The sequence below is a fragment of the Anopheles funestus genome, chromosome 2RL (assembly GCF_943734845.2).
Source record: "Anopheles funestus chromosome 2RL, idAnoFuneDA-416_04, whole genome shotgun sequence".
In the NCBI taxonomy this organism is placed as follows: Eukaryota; Metazoa; Arthropoda; class Insecta; order Diptera; family Culicidae; genus Anopheles; species Anopheles funestus.
Genome location: NC_064598.1, coordinates 12,038,549 through 12,060,638, shown reverse-complemented (window position 1 = coordinate 12,060,638; position 22,090 = coordinate 12,038,549). Strand labels below are relative to the sequence as shown.

General features: G+C 45.8%; 1 protein-coding gene across 1 annotated transcript; it reads left to right on the top strand.

The window, feature by feature from the left end:
- Nucleotides 1-232: 232 nt before the first annotated feature.
- On the top strand, nucleotides 233-20,873 carry LOC125762854 (uncharacterized). The gene is made up of 2 exons (XM_049425411.1): nucleotides 233-1,544; nucleotides 14,184-20,873. The coding sequence occupies exon 2, from the start codon at nucleotides 14,422-14,424 to the stop codon at nucleotides 18,343-18,345; it is 3,924 nt and encodes a 1,307-aa protein (XP_049281368.1). The 5' UTR covers nucleotides 233-1,544; nucleotides 14,184-14,421; the 3' UTR covers nucleotides 18,346-20,873.
- Nucleotides 20,874-22,090: the final 1,217 nt, after the last annotated feature.

Here is a 22,090-nt window from a genome sequence, read left to right as displayed (position 1 = left end):
CACTACAACCGTACCGTTTGCAACGTTCTAATACTACAAAAAAAAAGAGGGGAAGTGATGCTGCATAATGCACATGACAAAATTACAATCCTGCTTGCGTGCTATTGCTTGGCTTCTCTGTTTAACGCACGGCTTGCTACGGCTAGTCGGCCAGCACCACACGTACACCTGACACGGCAAACCAACACAAGCGCACACGCGCGCGGCAAACACGTTCGGCTCGGGTTCGGGTTCCGTTCGGCAAAGCATGTTTTTAGGGTGTGCAGGGGGTGGAAAAGCGATGTCGATGCGTGTTGCGAGCGAGATGGCGATAGGTTGAAATGCTTGGCATTTCGTTCCATCGCACGGGTGCGAGCGTGGTGTGTTGCGCTACACGAAAAACGGGTTTTCTGGCTTATGTTGGTTATGCTGAGCGCACCTTACAATTCCGAACAGTGCGCTGCCATTTATTCGAAGCCCATCAAGCGAGTGAGACCGTCGGACACTGCCTCTCCCAGGCACTTGGCTAGTATTTACTTGCATGTTCCCTAACCGACAGATCACAAAGAAAGGGAACCTTGCGGATTTCCCGGTTCGGTTTGGTACGAGAGAACAAAAAAAAAAACAAAAACAGTGACAATCGTCGAGAAAATAGCATAAAACCAAAAACCCAATTACTGTGAAATATGCGTGTGCGTGTGCTTGTTTGTGTGCAGCGGCTGTGTACGGTGCGCAATCAAATCCCTTTCTGTCGTGGGTGTAACTTAGTTTCATTTAATTTTTCCACTATCCAATAACTGTGTGTCCTGTACGGTTTGAAAGAAGTAATTGAAGAAGTAGCTAAACCAACAGCAAAAAAACTCAAGTTCCAAAATTACATAATGGTGAAACAGCGTGTCCCCTAATGGTAAATTGTATTGTGTGCAGTGAACCAAATGTGCAAAAGATGATGTGCTATGAACGGGAGCGCGTTTATACATGGCTAGCAAAGAAATTAGTGACACAGCTCCGTTCAACATGCGATGGAAAGTGATTCTATGAAACGAGGCGCAAAAAGTTCAAACACATGCAGGAAAGAAAGGAAAATGCAGTGGGAAAACACACCTTCCAAAAAGAGTGTTTGAAATCATTTCGATCGATCAAATGATCTTTCTGCATATAGGATCGTGTAGTATTTTGCCTTCCCGACCCGTCTACTAGGGTACCGTACCGTGCGTGTGTGTGTCCGTCGAGTGTTACAGCCTTGAGCCAGAGAACAACGTGAACCATATGATTCCGGCTTAACCAGTGCAATAATGAGCTGTTTTACTATGATATCGGTGCGAGTGATTGTTGCGACAAACAGTGCATATGACAGTGTTTAGAAGGGGTAGTGTGCGTTTTAGTTTTCCCCCGTTCTCGGGCGAAAGGAAATATTCAACTAGAACACAAATTCAGAACACGCAGCGCGTCACAAAATAATTGCCCCAAAAATGGCTCACAACAGTAGTGTGCTGTAGAAGAAAAAACGGGGAGAGAAAAGAGCAAATTTTTTTGTGTGCTATCGGATTTCTCGTCCTACTGAGGTAAGTTCGCGAAAAAGGGCCATATGTGGTCGAAAACCGTCCTTTTCAAAACTTTACTCCCAAGACGTGACATGTAAGTGATAGGAGTATGATAGTCTATTGGAAACCAGATCGTGAAGTTTGGGGGGATGTCGGGAAATCGGAGTGTGTGAGGAAACGGGGAAGAGCGCATAGAGAGCACTCCAAGGTACGATAGTACCACATGAAGAGATTGTGTGTTCACTGCAAGTGTCAAGTTTTCTGATTGACGTATCGCAAAGCAAATGCAGTTTTTTTTCTCCCTTGCGACTTCACAGAGCGCATCCTGTGCCGTAGTAGATCACAGTCGGCGACTGGTGCTGCTGATAGTGTGTCATCGCAGTACGTCCGGATCACCCGGGGGCCATCGTAGGAGGGGACACGGAGGTCGCACATACAAAGTGACAGACGAAAGCAAAACATAGTTCCCCCCGGGTGTCACAAGGTCCCAAACATTCGAATGCTAGAAAGTACAAGCGAAAACAAAACAAAACAAAAAAATCACCTCACCGATTAAAAGTCTCCAGACGTCCCCCTTGGGCCCCCCCGATACGATGGTGTCGTTTCCAGCTGTCCAGAATCGCATTAGATTTTTTTTTGTCTTTGCTCTCATTGCTACAAAAAAAATGTCCTGCATCCGTGCACCAACGAGCTACATTCGGTGTTCGACCTCAACGACAACCGAAGTAGCCGAAAGAAGGAGATCATCCAGCCGCTTCAACGCGGGTTGTGGCAAAAATGGCAACATCCAGGCGAGATTGTTCTTGCAATCTCTGCAGTTTGTACATGCACGGCAACGCGAATCAATTCCATTCGGAACGATAAGCGCCGGGACGCGCGGTCACTAAAACCGCCGACCAAAGGCCCTTATCGTGGCGGCTCGGCCGCGTGCTAGTTGTACAGAAAAACAACAACATTGACTGCGACACTGACATGCTGTCAAACGGTCAGCATACCGCCATTGCTGCCGCTGTTTCTCCTCCTGGTTTTGGCGAGGCAGTGACCGCGTCTTCATAATCGCGTCGACGTCGCCCGTCTTTTGCCCGTGATCATGTGTAATAAACCTACCCGATCGGGGTCTTATCGCTCGCAAAGTGTCAAAAGTGATCAACCGTACAAGCGCTGGGCCAGACAACGCCACCACCACCACCACCACCACCATTTACTGGTATCAAGTGCACAACAAGTTGTCACAATGAGATTGACCGTGCAGCGAAGTTGGGATGGTAACGACAAGGCGAATAAAAAAAAAAAAAACCACCCCAACCCCCGAGAGGGAGAGACAAAAAAAAAAAACGCACACACTTTTCACGCCACTTAATGTATAGCGATTCCATTAAGCAGCGGTGCGATTGATTTGCGTCACGCGGAAACTCGTCAAGACACCAGCTGCGAACATCAATAGCCCCACGACCTTGCCACATGAGCTTCGTATAATAGTTTCATATTTTTTGGCTAGGTTCAATTTGACTACAAACAGAAAGAGGAAAGCATTGAAGAAAAAAAAACACCTCAAACACTCGGAAACACGTTCATGGGGTTTTTTTTTGTTTTAATAATCTTAATTTGTAGATATCTGCAAAACAGGAAACATGACAAATGTACAAACTATTTACATTTGTTTCATCCCATCCCTTTGAGTTGAGAGCGTTTTGTCTGTTTTTCTCTATGAATGAGAAAGACATAACATAAAGATCATCAATCCGGCCCCACTAAAGGAACAATCAATATTTATTGAACATATATTCCAGTGCTGTCTTTACGGGCCAGTGCTGCTTGTCTTACAGTACAACATTCTAAAGCCGTGCTACAGCTCACATGGTGTACAGCTTCGAGGCACATTCCAACCAGACAGACAGCAGATCGATCGGACCGGATTCGTGGTGACAGAAATAACTCTTCCCTTTCCTGCTGCTGAATGAAGGGAAATTGAATTTCCGCGAAACGACGACGCGCGCGCTAGTGTTTTCCAGATGACGCAATGTTATTTTCATTTGTCACCAAAATGTGGTTTCTTGGGTGTGTGTCTTGGGTGTACTTTGTTTACATGTTTACGGTGCTCTTTTTTTTTTTGGTGGAACGAGGGAAGAAAAAACGAGAGCGAGAGAAGCGAAATCGCTTCCAGATCACACCATTTGAAAGGATAGTATAAGGTGTAGTGTCAACCGAACAGCGGGAAACCTTTGCCCAACAGCAACGTGGCAAACGACAGCGGATCCATCCACCCGAGTCTTTCGGATGATTTGTTATTGTTATTGCACATTGATTTGTTATGGTTAGCGTCAAACGGAACGAATCGGCTACGGTTCAATCAGATTTAGAATTGAACGAAGAGCATCGACAACAGACCGAACGTCGGAAAGGAGGCCGGGGGTGGAAGATGAAGCAGGAAAAAAAAGAAAACAGCGACCACCAAACGATGTGAAGAAATACCGGGGGTTCGCTTTTGGGCGACGATATTGGAGCGAGAGAATGTCATTCGTGTAAATCATGAACTGTCATCCCGTGTTTAAACGATCGTCCGCGCTTGATATTGAAACGTAACCAACATACATACGACACCGTAAGCTGTATGTAGGGAGGGAAAGAGAAAGAGAGAGGGAAAGATGTGGAGCAGTAAAACGGTCGGGCAAATGTTTGAAGCGTGATAATCGGATTACTTACCAGCGTATTCGCACTACTCGCACCTGATCTGAGTTCGAACACACGATGGTGGGGGGGGGGGGGGGGGGGGGGTGATAAAGAATTCAAAAGAGGAAAAAAAAACTCCGGAAAATGGGAGAAGAAAAAGCACATAAAACACGTTAACGTTAGAGGAATGTATTCTAGCCAAAGGGGTAGAGAAAGTATAACTGTATGACTGTATAACAGCCATCAAACATTTGTCGTAAAACGGTGTGCTCCAGATCAGAATCCAACAAAAAAAAAACACTACTCCAGCGTCCAGGAAACAGAAAGCATGACAAAAGCGCAAGGGCGGCGAGAGTATGCAATAGTATGCTTAATGACAATTATCTGAGACGACCTTGGCGAAAGCTTGGTCGCTTTTAATGGCTAGTGGCGGCCCCTAGCTGGGGCGAACATGGTAGGGCGAAGAAGGTAAAAGTTGCCGATGGAAAACACGTTACAAAGATGGATAGGCGCGTAATTAAGACACACGAAACTGATGGAGCCGCCGTGTTTATCTGCGGGTGTGTTGGTGTATTAAAGAGAGAGAGAAAAAAAACATTTACATCAGCGAAACCGTGTCCCCATGAAGTTGACGCTTATTTACGTCCGAGATGTACGTCGGACAAACGTCGGACATGACAAACGGCACCCCGGTACAGAAATGAGCGTTACCGATGGCAAACATTTTGCCAGCTTTAATTTCAAATGCCAAATACGACCCACAGCCAAAAAAAAAACAGATTCACATCAGAATTCTTCCGCGTGGTTTTTGGGTCGAATATGTCACCTTCCGGCGGGGGGTTGCGGGTTGGTTGGTTTTGGGTGCGGGACCACATTAGAGCACAGGGGTGTTAGCGACCATGGTGATGCACGCTGACGAGCATCGGATGACGATCGGAGCGGATTATTAATATTTTATTGAACAACCGCCATCCGGTGCCGGTCTCTCTGTGTATGTGTGTGTGTGTTCGTTAGGATGATTGGGCGCGTTTTTCGATGACGCGACGCAAAAGTGGCTTCTTCTTCGTCACATTATTACCATTCCCAACAAAAAAAAAGCCAAAGGGAACCGAGAGTGTATCCAGCCGCGTGAAGACAATCTTGACGGCTTCTAATTGTACACACTTTCAGGCGGAACATTGCGGAACCGGGTGGAACCGCTTGACGGGGCTGTGGGTGGTGGGGGGGGGGGAGGGGGGGATGGAGGGTCGCGCTTCTCACAACGACAGCCTTTATTTTTTATGGATCGCCATCCAAATCACATCCGTCGTACAGCGACAGGACACCGATCGTTGTGAGTCTGTCGATCATCCTCCTTTTCCTTCAACCCTACATCCCACCACCTCTCCCCCTTTCCCTCCTTTTTCTGCTCCTCCTCCCTCTCACTCCAACGTCTCTTTCAATTACACCTTCCCTTGCATGCGGTGGATGCTCTCGCTGCCTTACTTTAAGCCATTTACGACACTTTTCGGAGCTTTTTCGGTGGCCGGTGACCGCAAAATGAACGATTCATCATCATCATTGCCATCCGCTCGTACGACGAAGAGTTATCTTTTAGTCGCTTTTTGAGTTGTCTTTGGTACATGATTGCGTTCTTGTGCTATGTCAACCGTAGCATTGCGGTCCGGACTCCTAACAGCGGGAGAAGAGAAAAAAAAGGTTGAAATAAAACTTATTATTGGTCACCAATCGTAAACCTTCTGCCCCCACCCCTACCGCCCCCCCTCCCATTCTTTTTCCTTGGGGGTGTTTTCACTTCTTCCTCTTTATTAAACCCTCAATGCAGAGGGATCCTTCTTGTACGGGGTGGACGCACACGAGTGACAGAGTGAGCGAGTGATGTGAGTGGCAGGAATTTTTAATTTACAGTTGACCATCCGTCCGTCGGGAGTCGGGAGTTTTATGTTTTTATAGCTTCGGTCACCCATGCTTCATTTGCTTCGGCTGCAAAAGCTCGGACCAGGCCACTGTTTTTTAAAGGTCTCCCCCTCCCCTCCCGGGTTGCCCTGTGTTTGGCAGCTCCAAAAGCAGGACATTGTAGCAATCTTCCCTAGTCGGCCACATTTTCATCGCAATCTTACCGGGCCATTCATTGACAGTCTTGAGTCTTGAGTTGTTTTTTTTTGTTACAAAATCGACCCCTTATTTAGAACACTTCTGAGGTACGCGAGGTAAGACAGAGAACCTCAACGCGGGTGATTATCGCTTTATGGTTGCCACAGCCAGCAAACACCCAGTGCGAAGGCTTTTGCTGTTGCTGCTGCTGCTTGAAATATCATTTTTCCTGCAATATCATACATTCTAGCGAAGCGTCTTGCGGAAGAGACCCATAAAAATCTGTCGCCTTCCGTCTTAACCGGGAGCAGAGACGAGCAGAGTCCAATAATTTATAACTAGCAGGTTTACAAGCGCCAATGCAATGGTCCGGCGGTCAGTTAACTGATCTTTGCCAATATATTTGCAAAAAAAAAAAAACATTTTTTCCCAGAACGCATCATGGAAAGATTGAATTTTGAGCCACAGACACTCGGCAGGGAGGGAAGGAAAGTTCCAACAGCTCAGGGTAAAATGGGCAAGATTGCGGGGTTTGAAGGATCGTAAATTTTAATTTGTCATCCCTAAACGAACGGAGAGGCTTCAAAGTTTGGAGAGAGAAAAAAAACACCACCACCACCCGAATGGTGGCAAAAGAGGAACGGCAAACAATCATATAATGCGGCATGCCGCCTACCCAGGACGCGTTCACGATCGGGATGGATAGATTAATCACGGATTCCGTAGGGTTCCGTACCTTTAAAAAGTCGTCTTCCCAAGACAAAACGGGCGCTTGATTAGTTGTCCAACCATGACGATTAGATAATTTATCAAATAATTAGGACGGAAGAGTCCATCCCAAAAAGACCCCATCAAATCGGAGGGGTTTTTCCGTGAGTGACGCCACGCTGATGCTGTAGACGACGAATCAAGCGGACACTCGGCAGAATGTAGAATATCTCTATGTAGCGTACCAACCAATAAACGAATGCGGCTAGAATTCCGAAGCGGCTGCAAAACCAAATTCGTAAATGGTCATCACACATCGAGGCCCCGGAGCTTTGGTTTTTGATTAAAAGATCCATCGTCTGTTTTGACAGTTGTTTGCTGCGTTCAGTTTGTCAGGCTGATCGTCCAATCGGGCTACTTTAAAACCGAATTCAAGGTTACGCAGATGTACGAAACCGCTACATTAAAAGCTCTTCTTTTGTCCATCCCAACAAAAAAATAAAAAAGCATTGCCAACAAGTCGATGGTGTCTGTCGACTGTACGAATGTCAAAAACTTACTGATTAGAACATTAATCATCAGCGTTCAGCACGGCGGGTTGATGCCGGTGTGTGTGCGCCAAAGGGAAAGGGTTCACTATCACCGTTGAACCGAAACACCAATGAACATCGGTGGTGATAAAGTGACGTGAACAAACGGGGGGGATTTTTTTTGGCACAGTGGTGAATTTGACGTTATCCCGTGTATTATTCTTCGCCGCCGAAATCGCCGAAACGGTGAGAAAGAAAGAGAATGTGAAGCAAAAGCGCCACCATGCCACCGATTACAGTTCGTTCTTTGAACATTTGTGTGCAGTTTATTGAATTAAGTGTAAAGAGAAGGGTTCTTCATTATTGGCATATTAATCAAAAAAGTATCGGAGAAAAATAATTCTAAAATTAACATGTAGTACGAAAATTAGTGTTCCGACGGAATGAAAATGTTTGCTTAGTAGAAATGTATTTTTGTAGCAAACATTTATCCAATTTTGTGCTTCTTTCTATAACATTGTGAATTCCATCCACTTGTCTCCCGGCATCCCGCACCAAGCGGCCTCAAGTCTCGGATGTGTGAAAGAGATCGGACGAAACGTTACCAGAAATCGATCGTAAAACGTGACGGAAATCGGTCGATATTTTTAACAGCTTTGTGTTACTGAAACGACAGCAATTTGTCGCCGATCCGAAGATCGGAGTGTGGTTGAAAGGAACCCGAACAAAAAAACTAAAATACCGCAAGCTGGAAGGTACGCGATGATAAAGTTAGACACAGCATCGAAAATCCGCACCAAAGATACCTGCGAGAGATTTAATTACGCACTACAAGATGACCAGACATCCCGAGCGGGGCCGTAAATTGAATGCGCTTCGTTTGGAGAATTGGTGATGATATTTTTTGTTGTTGTTGTTGATGCTTGTGTTTTTTAATTTTATTTTCGTAAATCACCAAAAACCCCGTGTACCGAACCGTGTGTTTGGATTACGTGCTTAATTTAGTTTGGGAATCCTTCGGCTCGGCTCGGCTAATTCTTGCCGATTGTCCAACGGCGGTGCATCATGAGCGTTGCTGGAATTGCAAATTGGTGCATATTTATGACACTTGGTTTTTTTTTTTTTTGGTAAAATATCCCCTCTTGAACTCAACTGACGACGAGCCCTGCTAACCATACTGTTAACCGTACATGACCCTTTTTTGTGGCCTAACCGCCAATCTTTAATGGATTCAAATGTTTGGTATCCTTGAAAATTTTAGCCCGTGATCGACTGCGCACTGTTCGATCGTGTGATCATGCCGTCGCGACATTACCGGGTCGCGTTCTACCATTTATGTGTGTGTTTTTTTTCTCCCCCTTTTTTGAGCTTGATGTTCGTGTCTCTGGCACTCAAAAAACCAACGTCAGTACTTTGTCCCCCCCGTGTGCCTTCCATTCCCATTCAGCCATTCATTCGCTCAGGCAAAACACCACTCGAACAGATTTCACTAATGACAAATGATTGATTTGTCCCTCATTTTCGTCGTAAAGATCGGTCGCTGTTTTTTTTTGTTTGTTCGGAACATGGGTAAATTAATTGAAGCATGCATACCATACGCACCGAATACGCGCTGTCATCAGATCCATCTGATCCCATCATTTTATTCGTCTTGTCACTGAAGTCGCTTCGAAAACTGCTCCGCTCCGGAATTACCTCTGCGCTACCTATACAAATTGACATTCTTCCACAGATTTGAAAAGATATTTCACAAGATTTACTCGGGAGAGTAGTTTGGGGTTTAGTGCACGCTTTTAAAAATTTCGACCAGTTACCCAAGGTTAATAGGGATCCAACGGCAGCATGCATACCGTAAACAAAATAACGCAAATAACGACGCAAGCTCTTAAGCGTCTATTACAAACCGGAAGGAAGCATCATCATTCCGCTTACTTCGATAAATCGATGTAATTGTGCTTAATTTTGTTTGGGGTCGTTAATCGTGCCGAAGGTTTTTCCTTCGAGAGCGACCCAACCAGTAAGCAACAAGATAAATCGATATCTCGGCTTTTTGGAAACGGTCGATGTCTGGTTTTTTTTTTTGGCTGCGGTTGAAGGGGTTTTTTCTTGTTGTCTTATGCCGTTTAACTCATGCTCATAATTATACCGAAAAGAAATGAAACAAAAACACCCCTTTCGCTCCTGCTAACCATCAGCTGCCGCCTGAAATTGGGCGAGTTTCTGTGGCTGTTCTGGTGTTCTGATTTATGACACGAGATGACACTTAATTAGAGGGTACCGATAACGTCACCTAGCGGAAAGCCCAGGAAAGCCAGACCTCGAGGAAATCGTCGCAGGAATCAGTCGCGCAGGACTATCGTTTGAGAATTTGAAGTTTTAGGGCTTTTTTTTGACAAAAAGCAGCTGCATTGAATGTGCCACACCTATCTCGGTTTAGTTTAGAAACCGTAGCTAAATAAAATAATCAGAACCACCAGAAATGCTTTGTTGATGAAAGGTTTGCTCCAAACAAACCTCACCAGAAGAAGAAAAAAACCCCCCGAGGAAGGCAATCAAATGTTTATCGATAAATAAAAGAAGGGGCACACACACAAAAAAAAAGACAAACCATAACCGAAACCATCAAAAACACTTGAAAACTTTGTAACCTCTTCGGCGCTGTCTCGCCAACAAATATAAAAGAGGGACTCAAAAGAATCAAGAAAAGAATTGAAACTGTCGTACAATAACAAATGAATAATTATTTTTCTGGTACGCAGTATGACAACTTCAAGTGCGACCCATTTTAATATTTGGACCGATTTGAATCATCAGCAAACAAAACGGGAGAATCAAAAAATTTGTCAAAAATTAAACAAAAACCACCCTTCAGGGCACGTCTTTTGTGTCGCCAAAATCGTAGCCTAATTTCCAAATTATTTAAACTTTGGTTTTTGATTTTCTGCCTAACCTCTGGCCGTACAAGTGATTTCACACAAATAGCACCCACCACGAAAATGGGGGCGACGAAAAGAGGAGGCAAACAAAAAAAAAACGATTTCCCGGCCGAAGAAACCCGCCTCGTTCGCGTTGGCGTCGAACAGCCGTCATCCGTCAGTTGGAACAAATGGCTAATGTCTTGATGGATGTCACTTGTTCGGTGACGACAAACAAAAGGAAAAAAAAGCAAAGCAAGAAGAAAGGAAATTTGAAGCCAGCACATTTTTCCTGCGCACTGCAATCGAACATTTCAAAAAAGTCGCGCTTACGAGACCTTAAAAATGTGTCATAATTGTTATGTTAATTTACCGACGCTTCGGCGCTGACCTTCAAACCGACCGAGGTGATGCTCGTTTCGTTCAGAGTCAATTTCCTGATTTACGATCATCACCGATCGTTTTGATCCGGCCAGCATTCCACCAGCGAAAACCCTTTTCCGCGCTGCCACATTAGTCCCCTTCCGCGCGCGTCTTTGAACTGATTCCGATTTTATAGCTTAACCGTCATGAATACATTAAAAAAATAAATTTCTTTTCGTTCGTTTCGCACTTCTAACGTCCGAATCGGCAAACGGGGTTTCAATTCCAATCGTGGACAGCAAAAAAAAAAAAACAATGAAACAGCATAGGTGTGAGAATATGAGACTTGCTGCAAAAGTTTTCCGCATTTTATTAATTTACAAGCGTGCGAAAATGAACGTCACTGGTTCTGCGTCGCCGATCGATCATAGCGTTCGCGCAAAAATATGATCAGCGTGCGGCGATTTAAGGGTTGCCGTGTGTTGGTGTAAGACCCGGGGCCTCGGTGCTTCCACACAACCACATCGAACGGAATCATTAAAACAGGTTTAAAACAAGCGAACCCCTTTCGTCTTTGGGCTTCGGTAATGCTCGAGACAATCACATTAAATCATGGCGCGCAAGGCGGAAAATTACACGGAGGTAAAGGCGATGTTGTTTTTTTTTCCTTCTCAGTTTGTGAAAAACGGGATGGCTTTGCCCGGATTGGCATTTCCAGTACGGTCTCCAGTAAGGGGTACAATACACCCTTCCGGCGATCGTGCCACTATGATGCGATGAGCTCACGCATTGCCAACGCATTCCACTGTGGATGCAGTAATGCGTTCATCGCTCATTACAAACAACAACAAACCAAACTAGCCGGGGCACAGAGAGCACACAAAGTTGTCAGGATGACCGGGAGACGGACCTCTACCGATCGACAGTTGGACGCCTAGCGCTCAAGACGCATCATTTTTATTAATAACTGCAACGAGCTCGATCGCCTCTAGAGTGGATGCTATATTTCCATTGCATAGTGCACTGTGAAAAGCATTTATTATGGCTGTCGTATACCGTCGCCTCGCCGGTTTTTTTCTCCTCCCCCCGCGGTCGATGGCCCCTAGGAAGCAGCGGTAAAAGAAGAGGAACAACAGATCGATTGGCGAAATAATATGATTTACTCTTTAAATGACATTCCACCCCATCGTTTGCTGCACACTCGAGGGATTCTTGTCAAATCTCGGAACAAATATATCCACCATATAGCAGGCATCTTGCGGCCCCAGCCGGCAAGATGCGGATGCGGCAACAGTAGTGGTGAAGGTTAATCTTAAAATAATTGAAAGGCACACATACACGCCGACGTTGGCCGCAGCGATACGTGGTACTGTCCACTCTTCGGTGGACGATCCTACCCCGTCGACGCATGCGTTGATGTGCAATGGCGGTGGGTTTTTTTTCTGCCACAAAAACTACAAGCGCATTGCACCACGGCTTGGAACACCGTCGTTGTTGGATTTCCATTAAACAGGAACTGTCACTGTCGTTTGCCTTTTCTCCTGCGGCCTGGGCAGCATCAATACGTCAATACTAATGATGGTCGTACTACCTTCTCTCCTCCCGCTTTTTGCACATGTCGTCGTCGTAATCGACAAGCGACATTTCGCCCGTTACCACCGCCAAGTGTTTGCGAAAACCCTGCATAAAAAAAACGGCAAGTACAAGTAAGTTTAACTACAATCAACCCACCGTACCGGACCGACGACGCGATTATCATCATTACCCTTTATCTGATGTTTTTTTTTTGCTTCTCTTGTTTTCGTTTGTCATTACTTCAACTAAACCTGTTTGATTCAATCTCGCGCTTATTATCCGCTAGAAGTGACAGCGCCTGATCCTCTTCTGTGTAAAACAACACTTTGCTCATTTACTTCTGCTTTTTTTTAAGACTTAAATACTCACATAAATGAGTTCCAGAGCTGCACAAACGAATGGGTTGTCAACAGAGTGAAACAAATATTAATTTAGAAAACAAAAAATTATATGAATTTTAACTTCAAATTGAAAGATTGCATTAGAGTGTGAAAGAAAAAATGTCATCAGTACGATTGGAACCAGTTTTGCTCCACTAGATTCAACCCTTATTGCCCTTGCCGACGGCATTTTGCTGTGATTTCAGCACGGTCACGTAACCAACACAAACACACCTTTTTTTTCCTGCTGAGATTCCTGTCTCTTTTCCCTAAGAAGAAACAAAAAAGCTACCATTTGCGCTTAAGTGATTCTGTATCGAACACGTCATAGTTTTATCATCAAAATTTTTTTTAGCGCTAGACGGCGTTGTCTTTCATTTCGTCGGGGAAACCGAAACGTTGACGACATTCAGCGGATGATAATCATAAAAATCGATCGAACCCCATACGTGTGACAGCTAAATCACATTAGCAGCTACCATTTCGAACACAGGAAGTACTCTAAATTCATCCCTAAAACCGCGCTGCCAGTTGGTAGAGTGAAAGGAATGGTTTGTTTGCGTCTTATCTGCATAATAAAATGCATTGCACTTATGTCTTGTTAGGCATACAATTTTAATATATTGAACTCCATTTCTTGATGAGGGGTTTTCGTTTTTGTTTTTTTTGACATATGCTCTTTTGAACCACTGCACATCATCCTTATCCCGGACATCATCATTCTTCATGTTTCGTCTTCATGCCGAACGGTTTTTTGCCGGGGGTGAGAACGAACGGGAGGAAATCAAGTATAGTGGCGGAGGGGGGGGGGTGTTTTTTCTTCATTTATGGTCCATTTTCCTGTCGCCTCATCGGGTTTCTGTTTCATCGCTTCAGCGCAACACACCCCGCCCCGAACGATCGCCACAGCGACTATTCGAAAGGCAAAATTTCTAAAACGGACGAAACAATAAACAAACCATCAACCTCCTGCAACTGACATTTGACAAGCCTCGGGGTCCAATGTTTAGAAGCATCGTAATGGTTCCACCACCAACACCCCCCCATGTGCCGGCATTTGGGTGCCAAAGGGATACAAGCACCCCCTCCCCACCCCATCTCCTCCCGAATCTCCTCTACCTTCCGTCAAAAAGAACGGAGCAAAATCAAACATTTGATTAGTGAAAACAATTAATCTGACCTCATGCCAAAGAATGTGATGTGGGGGGATGCCCTCCCGTATAAAACCCCGATCGCTAGACGTTAGGAAAGCTGCAACTCATCCTAACGCAGGATCGATTGTTTAGCTATAGGAAAACGATAACCGATGGAACGATGGATATGGGTTTTTCTTTACGAAGATGCAAGATCTTTAGCTTTACCTTTGTCTAACAACAACTTTGTTTTAAACTCTTTTTTTCTTTCTCTCTTTTTGCCTCTTTACAGATCAATAGTACTAGTCGGGAAAGTGAGGAATATCAAGCGCGATCTTCTCTCTGCGGTGATGAAACAATATCAGCGAACGTTGCAATACATTTAGCGAATTATTACTTTTTAACTGTGACACACTGAAGTCATATTCGCTAGTTTTAAACGCAAGTGGAAGATACAAAGCAAAAAAACAAAAAGGAAAACAAAACCTAGCGAGCTAGCGAGCCAACAAGTAACACGTAACGCTACCCAAATGGTTATGTCGCCCAGCAGACGACTGTCTACGCCAGGTATTGCTGCACATCCGATGAATATGCATTTGAGCTCCCTGCAACTGAACTCCCAGCTGCAACTGAATGCTCAAATGCACCAGAAGCTTACGGCCGGACTAACGCCCAACCATATGAGCGGATTTTTCAAGAGCCCATCCACCTCACCAAGCAGTATTAATGCGAATATGAGCAACAGTGGCGCGAGCGCCTTGACCAGCAACAGTCACACAACGTCCAGTACGGCCACCAACGGTACCAGCGAACGGAGCGCGCGTGACAACACCACACCCACCGGGAGCACTAGCAGCAACAGCAGCATGCCTTCCATCACGGAACTGTCGACGCATCCGCTCAATCGGTTGCAGTCGATGCAGCCGTTCGATTTCCGCAAACTGTCCGCTGCCGCAGCCAGTTTGAGCGGTTTCACATCGGCCGGTTTACCGCCGCCCCGGCTCAGCCCCGAAGCAGCCGTCGCGCAGCATCATTTTAACCAGCAGCAGGCGGCCGCTGCTGCGGCGTACGCCGTCAACACGGCCAAGCGGCGCAACTCGCAAACGTCGCTCGATGCCCAGTCGGTGGTGTCGCGTGAACATGCTGCAGCGGCAGCAAACTTCATGAGCCTGTCCATGAGTGGACATGGGTTGCCCTTTCCGCTTCCACCACCGCCCCCCTCGTCCTCGGTTGCTATGTCGTTGGCGAACTCGCTCAACCATTCGGCCGCCGCAATGGCGGCCGCCGTTTCCGGCAATCCGCTGGCGGCGAGCTTTGTCGCGCAGTCGTTTCCTAACCTGCTAGCCGCATCGGCCGCCCGGGAACCGAATCGTAGCAAATCGCCTCACTCGCATCACAAGCTATCGCATCACAAGGGCGGGCACCAGGAGCAGCACAAGAATTCACACGACAAAGGTTCCTCGAACGACGGGCCGGGTGGGCGTGATCAGCGCGATCGTGACGATGAGGAGCGTAACTCGTCCAGTGCCGCCCATCAGGAACAGCGCGAGCGGGATCGTGAAAACGTATTAAACCTAAGCCGCGATCTGGCAGCGGCAGCGGCGGCCGCAAACCGCCGACTACAGCAGCCACCGATGCAGCCGGGTGCGGCAATGTCACGCATGCAGCATCTACCGCCGTCCTCCGGAGGTCACCTCAAGAAGCCACCTTCGTCGCCCAGCAACAAGCGACAATGGGGCGCTATCCCACCGAATCTTGGCACGCAGTACGTTAACCCGGCCACGGGCAAGAAACGCGTACAGTGCAATGTATGCTTCAAGACCTTCTGTGATAAGGGTGCGCTGAAGATTCACTTTTCCGCCGTGCACCTGCGCGAAATGCACAAATGCACGGTGGAGGGTTGCAGCATGATGTTTAGTTCGCGCCGCTCACGCAACCGGCACAGTGCGAACCCAAACCCGAAGCTACACTCACCGCACCTACGGCGCAAAATATCTCCTCACGATGGTCGCAGTGCCCAGCCGCATCCGATTCTGCTGTCGACCGCGGGTATGCCGCTACCGAACGGACTCAGCCCGCTGCATCCGTTCGGGCCCGCCTTCCCGCTCATTCCGCCGGGCGATCATCTGCGGGGGCATCCTTCGCTGTCGGCGCTTGAGTTTAAGGCAAACATGGAGGCGAGCATGCATCGGCGGCTGGCGGCCGAACATCATCATGCGCAGGCCGTTGCCGAAAAGCATCATCGGGAGAGTGCGCGTGTTTCGTTGAGCCCGGAAAACTATCGTTATCGTAGCAGTCCGCACAGTGACACACCGGACCGGTACATGGGCTCCTCGTCGGGAGCATCTTCTGGTGCGCCGCATCTGAACAGTTCGGGCAGCCGGTTAGATGACGATGATGGCGATGACGATGACGATGATGATGACGATCGTAATGGAATCGTCATTGATGGTAACGATGTGGATGAGGATGTTGAAGGTCATCAGTTCGACATGTCGCTAAGCTCGGAATCGGAGGACGTAAAATCGTACGGCCGGCATGAAGACGATGAGGATGGGTTCTCCGAACGGGGTGAAGAGGAACCGCAAGACTTTAGCCTGTCCAAGCGTCACAATCGCCCGTCGACGGATGGTGATGATATTGCAAGCAACAATGGCGACAGCAATGGTGAGGTTACGCGCGACGATGTCAATGCATTCCTTTCGAGCAATAAGCGAAAACGCAAAAGTCTCAATCCCACCAAATGTGCCGTGGTTCCTTTGTCCCGGCTGTCAAACAACGAAGATGCGGATGAGAAAGAGCTTACGGTGCGCGTCGACGATGAAACGCGTGAAACATCAATTCCATTGGTGAAAAAAATCAAGATCGAATCGATGGATGATTCGCAACCTGTTGGTTTGCTGAGCCCGGATCGGAACCTATCACCGCGTTCGCCGGCGTCGCCTCACAAGGAGCGAGCAAAAGAGGCTTCGAAAGAGAACGGAAATTGCGATAAAGAAAGCAAAGGGCAAAATGCATCCGCGCAGCAGAACGACACATCGATCGATCGGTGTCGCTCAAGCGAAGAACGCAAAAGTGTGGAAGCGCATGATACGGTTCACGTCAAAATGGAACCATTCGACGATGGGCTGCAAGATCAATCGGCAACAGAGGCAACGGATCTGTCGCTGGATCTCACCAAAAAGCAATCCCGCTCCAGTCCGGATGTAAATGCGAACGAAAAGTTCCAGAGCAAGTACTCGATCGACGTACGACCTTCGTCCGAATTGCTTGAGAACCCGCTTGCACTGGTACGCCCCAAGCAGGAAGTTTCCGACGCGGATCGGCATCGTCCAGGTTCGGCGGATAGTAAGAAAAGTTCGGGCGATAACTTTGATTCGGCAAACACGCTGCGACGACTTGAGAATCTATCGCACGGCCCATTGAACGATATGATGATGCAGCGTGCTGCAGGATTTCTTGGTGGTCCACAGTTTCCACCGCTCAGCTACCTGATGAATGCAGCACCACCAAGCCCGGCCAGATCTCGTAGCCCTTCGCCAGCGGTCGGTCAGGAACAGGATCCGGAAGAATCGGACGATAACGTGGATTACTGCGAGGAAGGTAATTGCTTCAGCGATCCGGACGTCCCGCTCGATAAGGATAATCCGAAGAAATGTTCGGCCTGTGGCAAACTGTTCCAGAACCACTTTGCCGTCAAGACTCACTACCAGAATGTGCATCTGAAGCTGCTGCACAAGTGTAACATCGAGGGCTGTAATGCGGCCTTTCCCTCCAAGCGTAGTCGCGATCGTCACGCATCGAACTTAAACCTCCACCGAAAGCTACTTTCAACTACCGCCGACAGCAACGACACGGTACTGCCGATGGAGAAGCACCAACAGCAATTCGCTGCCGGTGGTGCCTTTCCCGGGTCTGCACTGCCGGCCGAGTTCTTGGCGCGTCTGTACGCCGACTCGCAAAAGTTCCCCATGAACTTGGAGGCTGCGTTCAAGAACCATGCGCTCGGACCGGGCAGTTCGGCTTACTCGGATCACTTTCTGAACGGAGCCGCTGCGCAGCGTGGCTTCCCATCTGCGGCCGGGAATCCGTTTCTCTTTCCACCGCTCGGTGGGTTGGCCGGTTTTCCGGGCCTGTCGCAGTTCTCACACCTACTGCCCCACCCGCTGAATGGTATCGCGACGCAGCTGTCCGGTGGTGGTGGTGGTGGTGCGGCCGTAGCTGCTGGCAGTGTTGGCAGTGGTGGCGGTGGTCGTATGTCCGCTTCCAGATCTGATTCACCAATATCCGCATGTTCGCCACCGGCCACAACCAACATTCCATCGCCACTGTCGCAGCACGACCGAACCACGCCAACGTCCGGCAATGGTGGATCGTTTCACAGCTCCGCTACGGAACCACGTTCCACCGTGGCAACGCATGATAACCGACGCACACCGGACTCGCTATCGTGATCAATGGACCGTGGAAAACACCGTTGCCTTCTTTAAACTCGAACATCTAGGTCTGTTGTCATGTCATTCACAATGATCTCGTTTATTTTTTTTTGTAATCTTTTTATGCTCTCAAGCGCCCCTCCTTTGTGCTGCATTGTGTAGCATGTGTGGCAAGTTTAAAAAACGGCCTTTTAGCGTCGATTGATACCGGGCATAAGCACATTGTTTTGCAAGGGCTCAATAGAATTTGATATATATATATTAACTATCTTAAGTTCCGTTTTAAACAGACGGCACCAAGCAAACTGAAGTAAACACTCATTAAATAGTAACGAAATAATTAAACGCGCACGCTAAATTAAAAAAAAATGAAACAACCCCCCCCGACTGTGTAATCTTAATGTCAATGGAAATGGAATTTATCAAAATCGGTTTATCTCCACGAAAAAAGAAAACACTTCCACGAAGCCGGGAGAATTAAACACGAGGGTGAGAGAGAGAGAGAGAGAGAGAGAGAGAGAGAGATAGAGATCTACCAAACTGTTCTCGTACTTTGGTGTCGTAATTTATTATTAATAATCGTTTCGTTAATAATCTGCTGGGATAGAAATGAATTAAATCCAATTAAAGTTACTTACGATAAAGCAATCTTAACCAACGTATAGTTGGTAAAAAAATGGGGCAAGAAGCAAGAATGAAGGAAGCTTCCACTTGCCTTCACGAGCATGCATGGGTGTATGGTGGGGAAAAGGGGGTGAAGGGGGAAGGCGTTAACGATTTAGGGAATCGGATATTCGGCGATCGCCTACTTTAAACATAAAAAGGGCCCCAGTGATACAAAAAAAACACACACACACACACAATATTAATATGTACACTTAAAAACAAGCGCAACCAAACATTGCGATAATATGCGAATCAATAAATTGCACGTATATTAGTTTAAACTATTTGCTGGAACCGATGCTGGTAACCAATGATCGAATGGTAAAATTGGTAATAAAAAAAAACCATTTCTAAACAAATGATGCAAAACATTCGATTTCGAATTTTAGTTAATGCTTTCGACAAACAAAAGCTCATATTGATCTTCAATTGTAAAACGGAACGCGAATGATAGATTTAAATTGGATCAGGTAAAACAGAAAAAGAAACAACTTTAAATAAGAAATTTACGTTTTAAATCTTTGTTAGGTTATACTTTGCCAAAATGTGACGATCCGATTTAATACATTGAATTGATGCGGTTCCTAAAACTGTTAAAACGAAAAAAATCGATAATCGAAAATATTACACAAAAATAAAACAAACAAACAAAAAAAACACACACATAAAACCAAGCATGTAAATTTCATTCAACTGTAAGTCTCACACACAACGAGATAGCAATAAGCATACGAAGAAGAAAACATTAAATTGGAGAATAAATGGGAAAATATGTACCTCTGATCTTGTCTCCTAAACACTATTATTGCAGTTGTTTTAGTATTGCAGCAGCAAAAAATCGAATAAAATGACCTTACAAACAAACAAACAAAAAAAAAACGTTTGTCACTCGCCCGTAGGAGGGAAAGCACTTCGCTATCAGCAACACCAAAATCTTCCATGATTTAAGTTTTAATCTAAGAAGAAAACCATAAACATAGAAAATCAACTTAGAAGCAGTAAGCTGTCAACGCACAAATATCAAAACTAATCTCAAGAGCTTTTTTTACTTTACTTTTACTTAGGAAACGCGCTATTTCTGCCGCCCCTCCCCCATTTTACGTTTAGAGCATACGGATTATTATGAACTAAGGCCGCTCTCCAAGGTAGTGATTGTAATCACAAAATGTAACGCAAACGTTGTAGCATATGCAGTAAAAGAAAAAGTCCTATTCATGAATGTGCAATATTTTTCGTCTCTATCTAAGACTGCGATAAAATTTAGTCGATGAGAGGGAAAAGCGAAGTTAGTGAAGGTGAAGAAAAACTCGAATAAAAACTTAATTTTTTTTTATTTTAAGTTCATTTTCCCGTTTAGATACTGTGGAAGCATGGAACAAAAGTTGTTCTAACACAACGGATACGTAGCATCAATCTTTAACACTAAACAAAACAAATTTATTGGTACATGCACCAAACTGAAAGCATTTCCAAGGAAACTAACTAACGAGTAGTGAAGAAAACGAGAAAAAAAGATCAAAAACGAGATCGTGATCGTGAAATTTTGTTTCCGGTAGATACAAATTTATCAAAACCCCAGATCCGTTCGAACTGAAGAAAAAAAAGAAAAGAAAATCTTTTTTCTGTACATAGTTAAAGGGCAGGAAGAAACATCTGACGTATCATAGATAATTCTTATTTTCTTCTTAAAACAAAGGAAACAAAAACTCAGTTCATTGTATTTGTCAAAAACAAAATAGTAAAAAAAAAAAACAAGAACTCATGCATTACAAAAAAAATGAACCAGTCCCATCTCCAACCCCCCCCCGGGGTGGGGGTGGTGGTGTGCAAACAAAAATGAGAAAAAAAAAACGAAATAAAGTACACTATATGAATCTTAATATACCTCATCCCCTTTTATTGATGTATCGCACTGTAATCCATTCGATGATTTGAGAAATTAGGTAGAAACACGGTTTTATATTTTATTTTTTTTTGTGTTTCATACAAAAAAAAATCTACAAATAATATAAAATGGCCAGTAGCACGATTTGTTGGTTCTTCTTCATCGCTCCACTCCATCGCTTGCTTTCAATGGTAATCAATTCAATGCAATTTTCCATATGATCACCTTTCATCCCCCGTTATATATGTCCACCAGTGGGATGGAGAATCTCGTCCCCATCGGTACGCAAATTTGTGCAGCGTATCAATGCATTTGGTCCGGGATGTGTCTAGCACCGGTTCTGGCAGCAAAACGTACGAGAGGAAGCAAATACGTGTCGGTTTCGTCCTACACGCGACACCATAGGCTACAGAATAAATAAACAGATCCTCCAGCGCCTGGTTGCATTTTGAATCTCTATCACACGCAGACCAACCAAAATGTTCAGAGCATGAGTGAGGGGTCTCTCACACCGGAGACCCACTCTACCACCGGCTACCACCGAAAGCGGTATCGCCGCCACTGATGTGTTGGACACGGTAGCTGTTGTACTGCAAGTGCCACGGTGGAGGGCGCAACAGCATACAGCGGTGAACATATTCATGGCATGTCATCACAATCGCTTCCGGTAAAAGGGAACAAACTGGTTTTATGAACAAGGGAGATGGGGGATAGGTAAATACCGTATCTGGTGCTATTACTTCGCTACTATGCACCAACCCATACATAGTTTTGTGTCAATAACAGGTCCTATGTCTGATACGGTTCCCATACCGCCCGAAGGCAACAGATATCCCTTTTTTCGGTGATGTATGCACACCGGGATTGGTACCGCTTCCGGAATGGGGGATGGGGAGGATACAAATGCATGCAGCATAAATTCATCTGCAGCCGCTTCAATCCAGCAGCCCTTCGAGGCTGTTTGATTGTACAGTGATATTTGCGATTGGTCATTTTAATTCGATGCGCTTAACGTTCGTTTTGTGAGCTTAACATTATGCATCGGAAAAAGGGGGAAATTATGCACATGCAATCGGTGCAAATGTACATGCTAAATGGCTAAACAAAATGTCCTCTCCTTTTTGGCTAAATGACATGTTGAGGCTGTGACGGATAAAAAATGGTTTATTTGGATAAAATCTAATCGTATTTAATGGATGAAAAGGCTTTTCG

What these genes read in the sequence shown, in the direction of transcription:
- LOC125762854 (XM_049425411.1), top strand. Translation starts at nt 14,422, where the DNA reads ATGGTTATGTCGCCCAGCAGACGACTGTCTACGCCAGGTATTGCTGCA.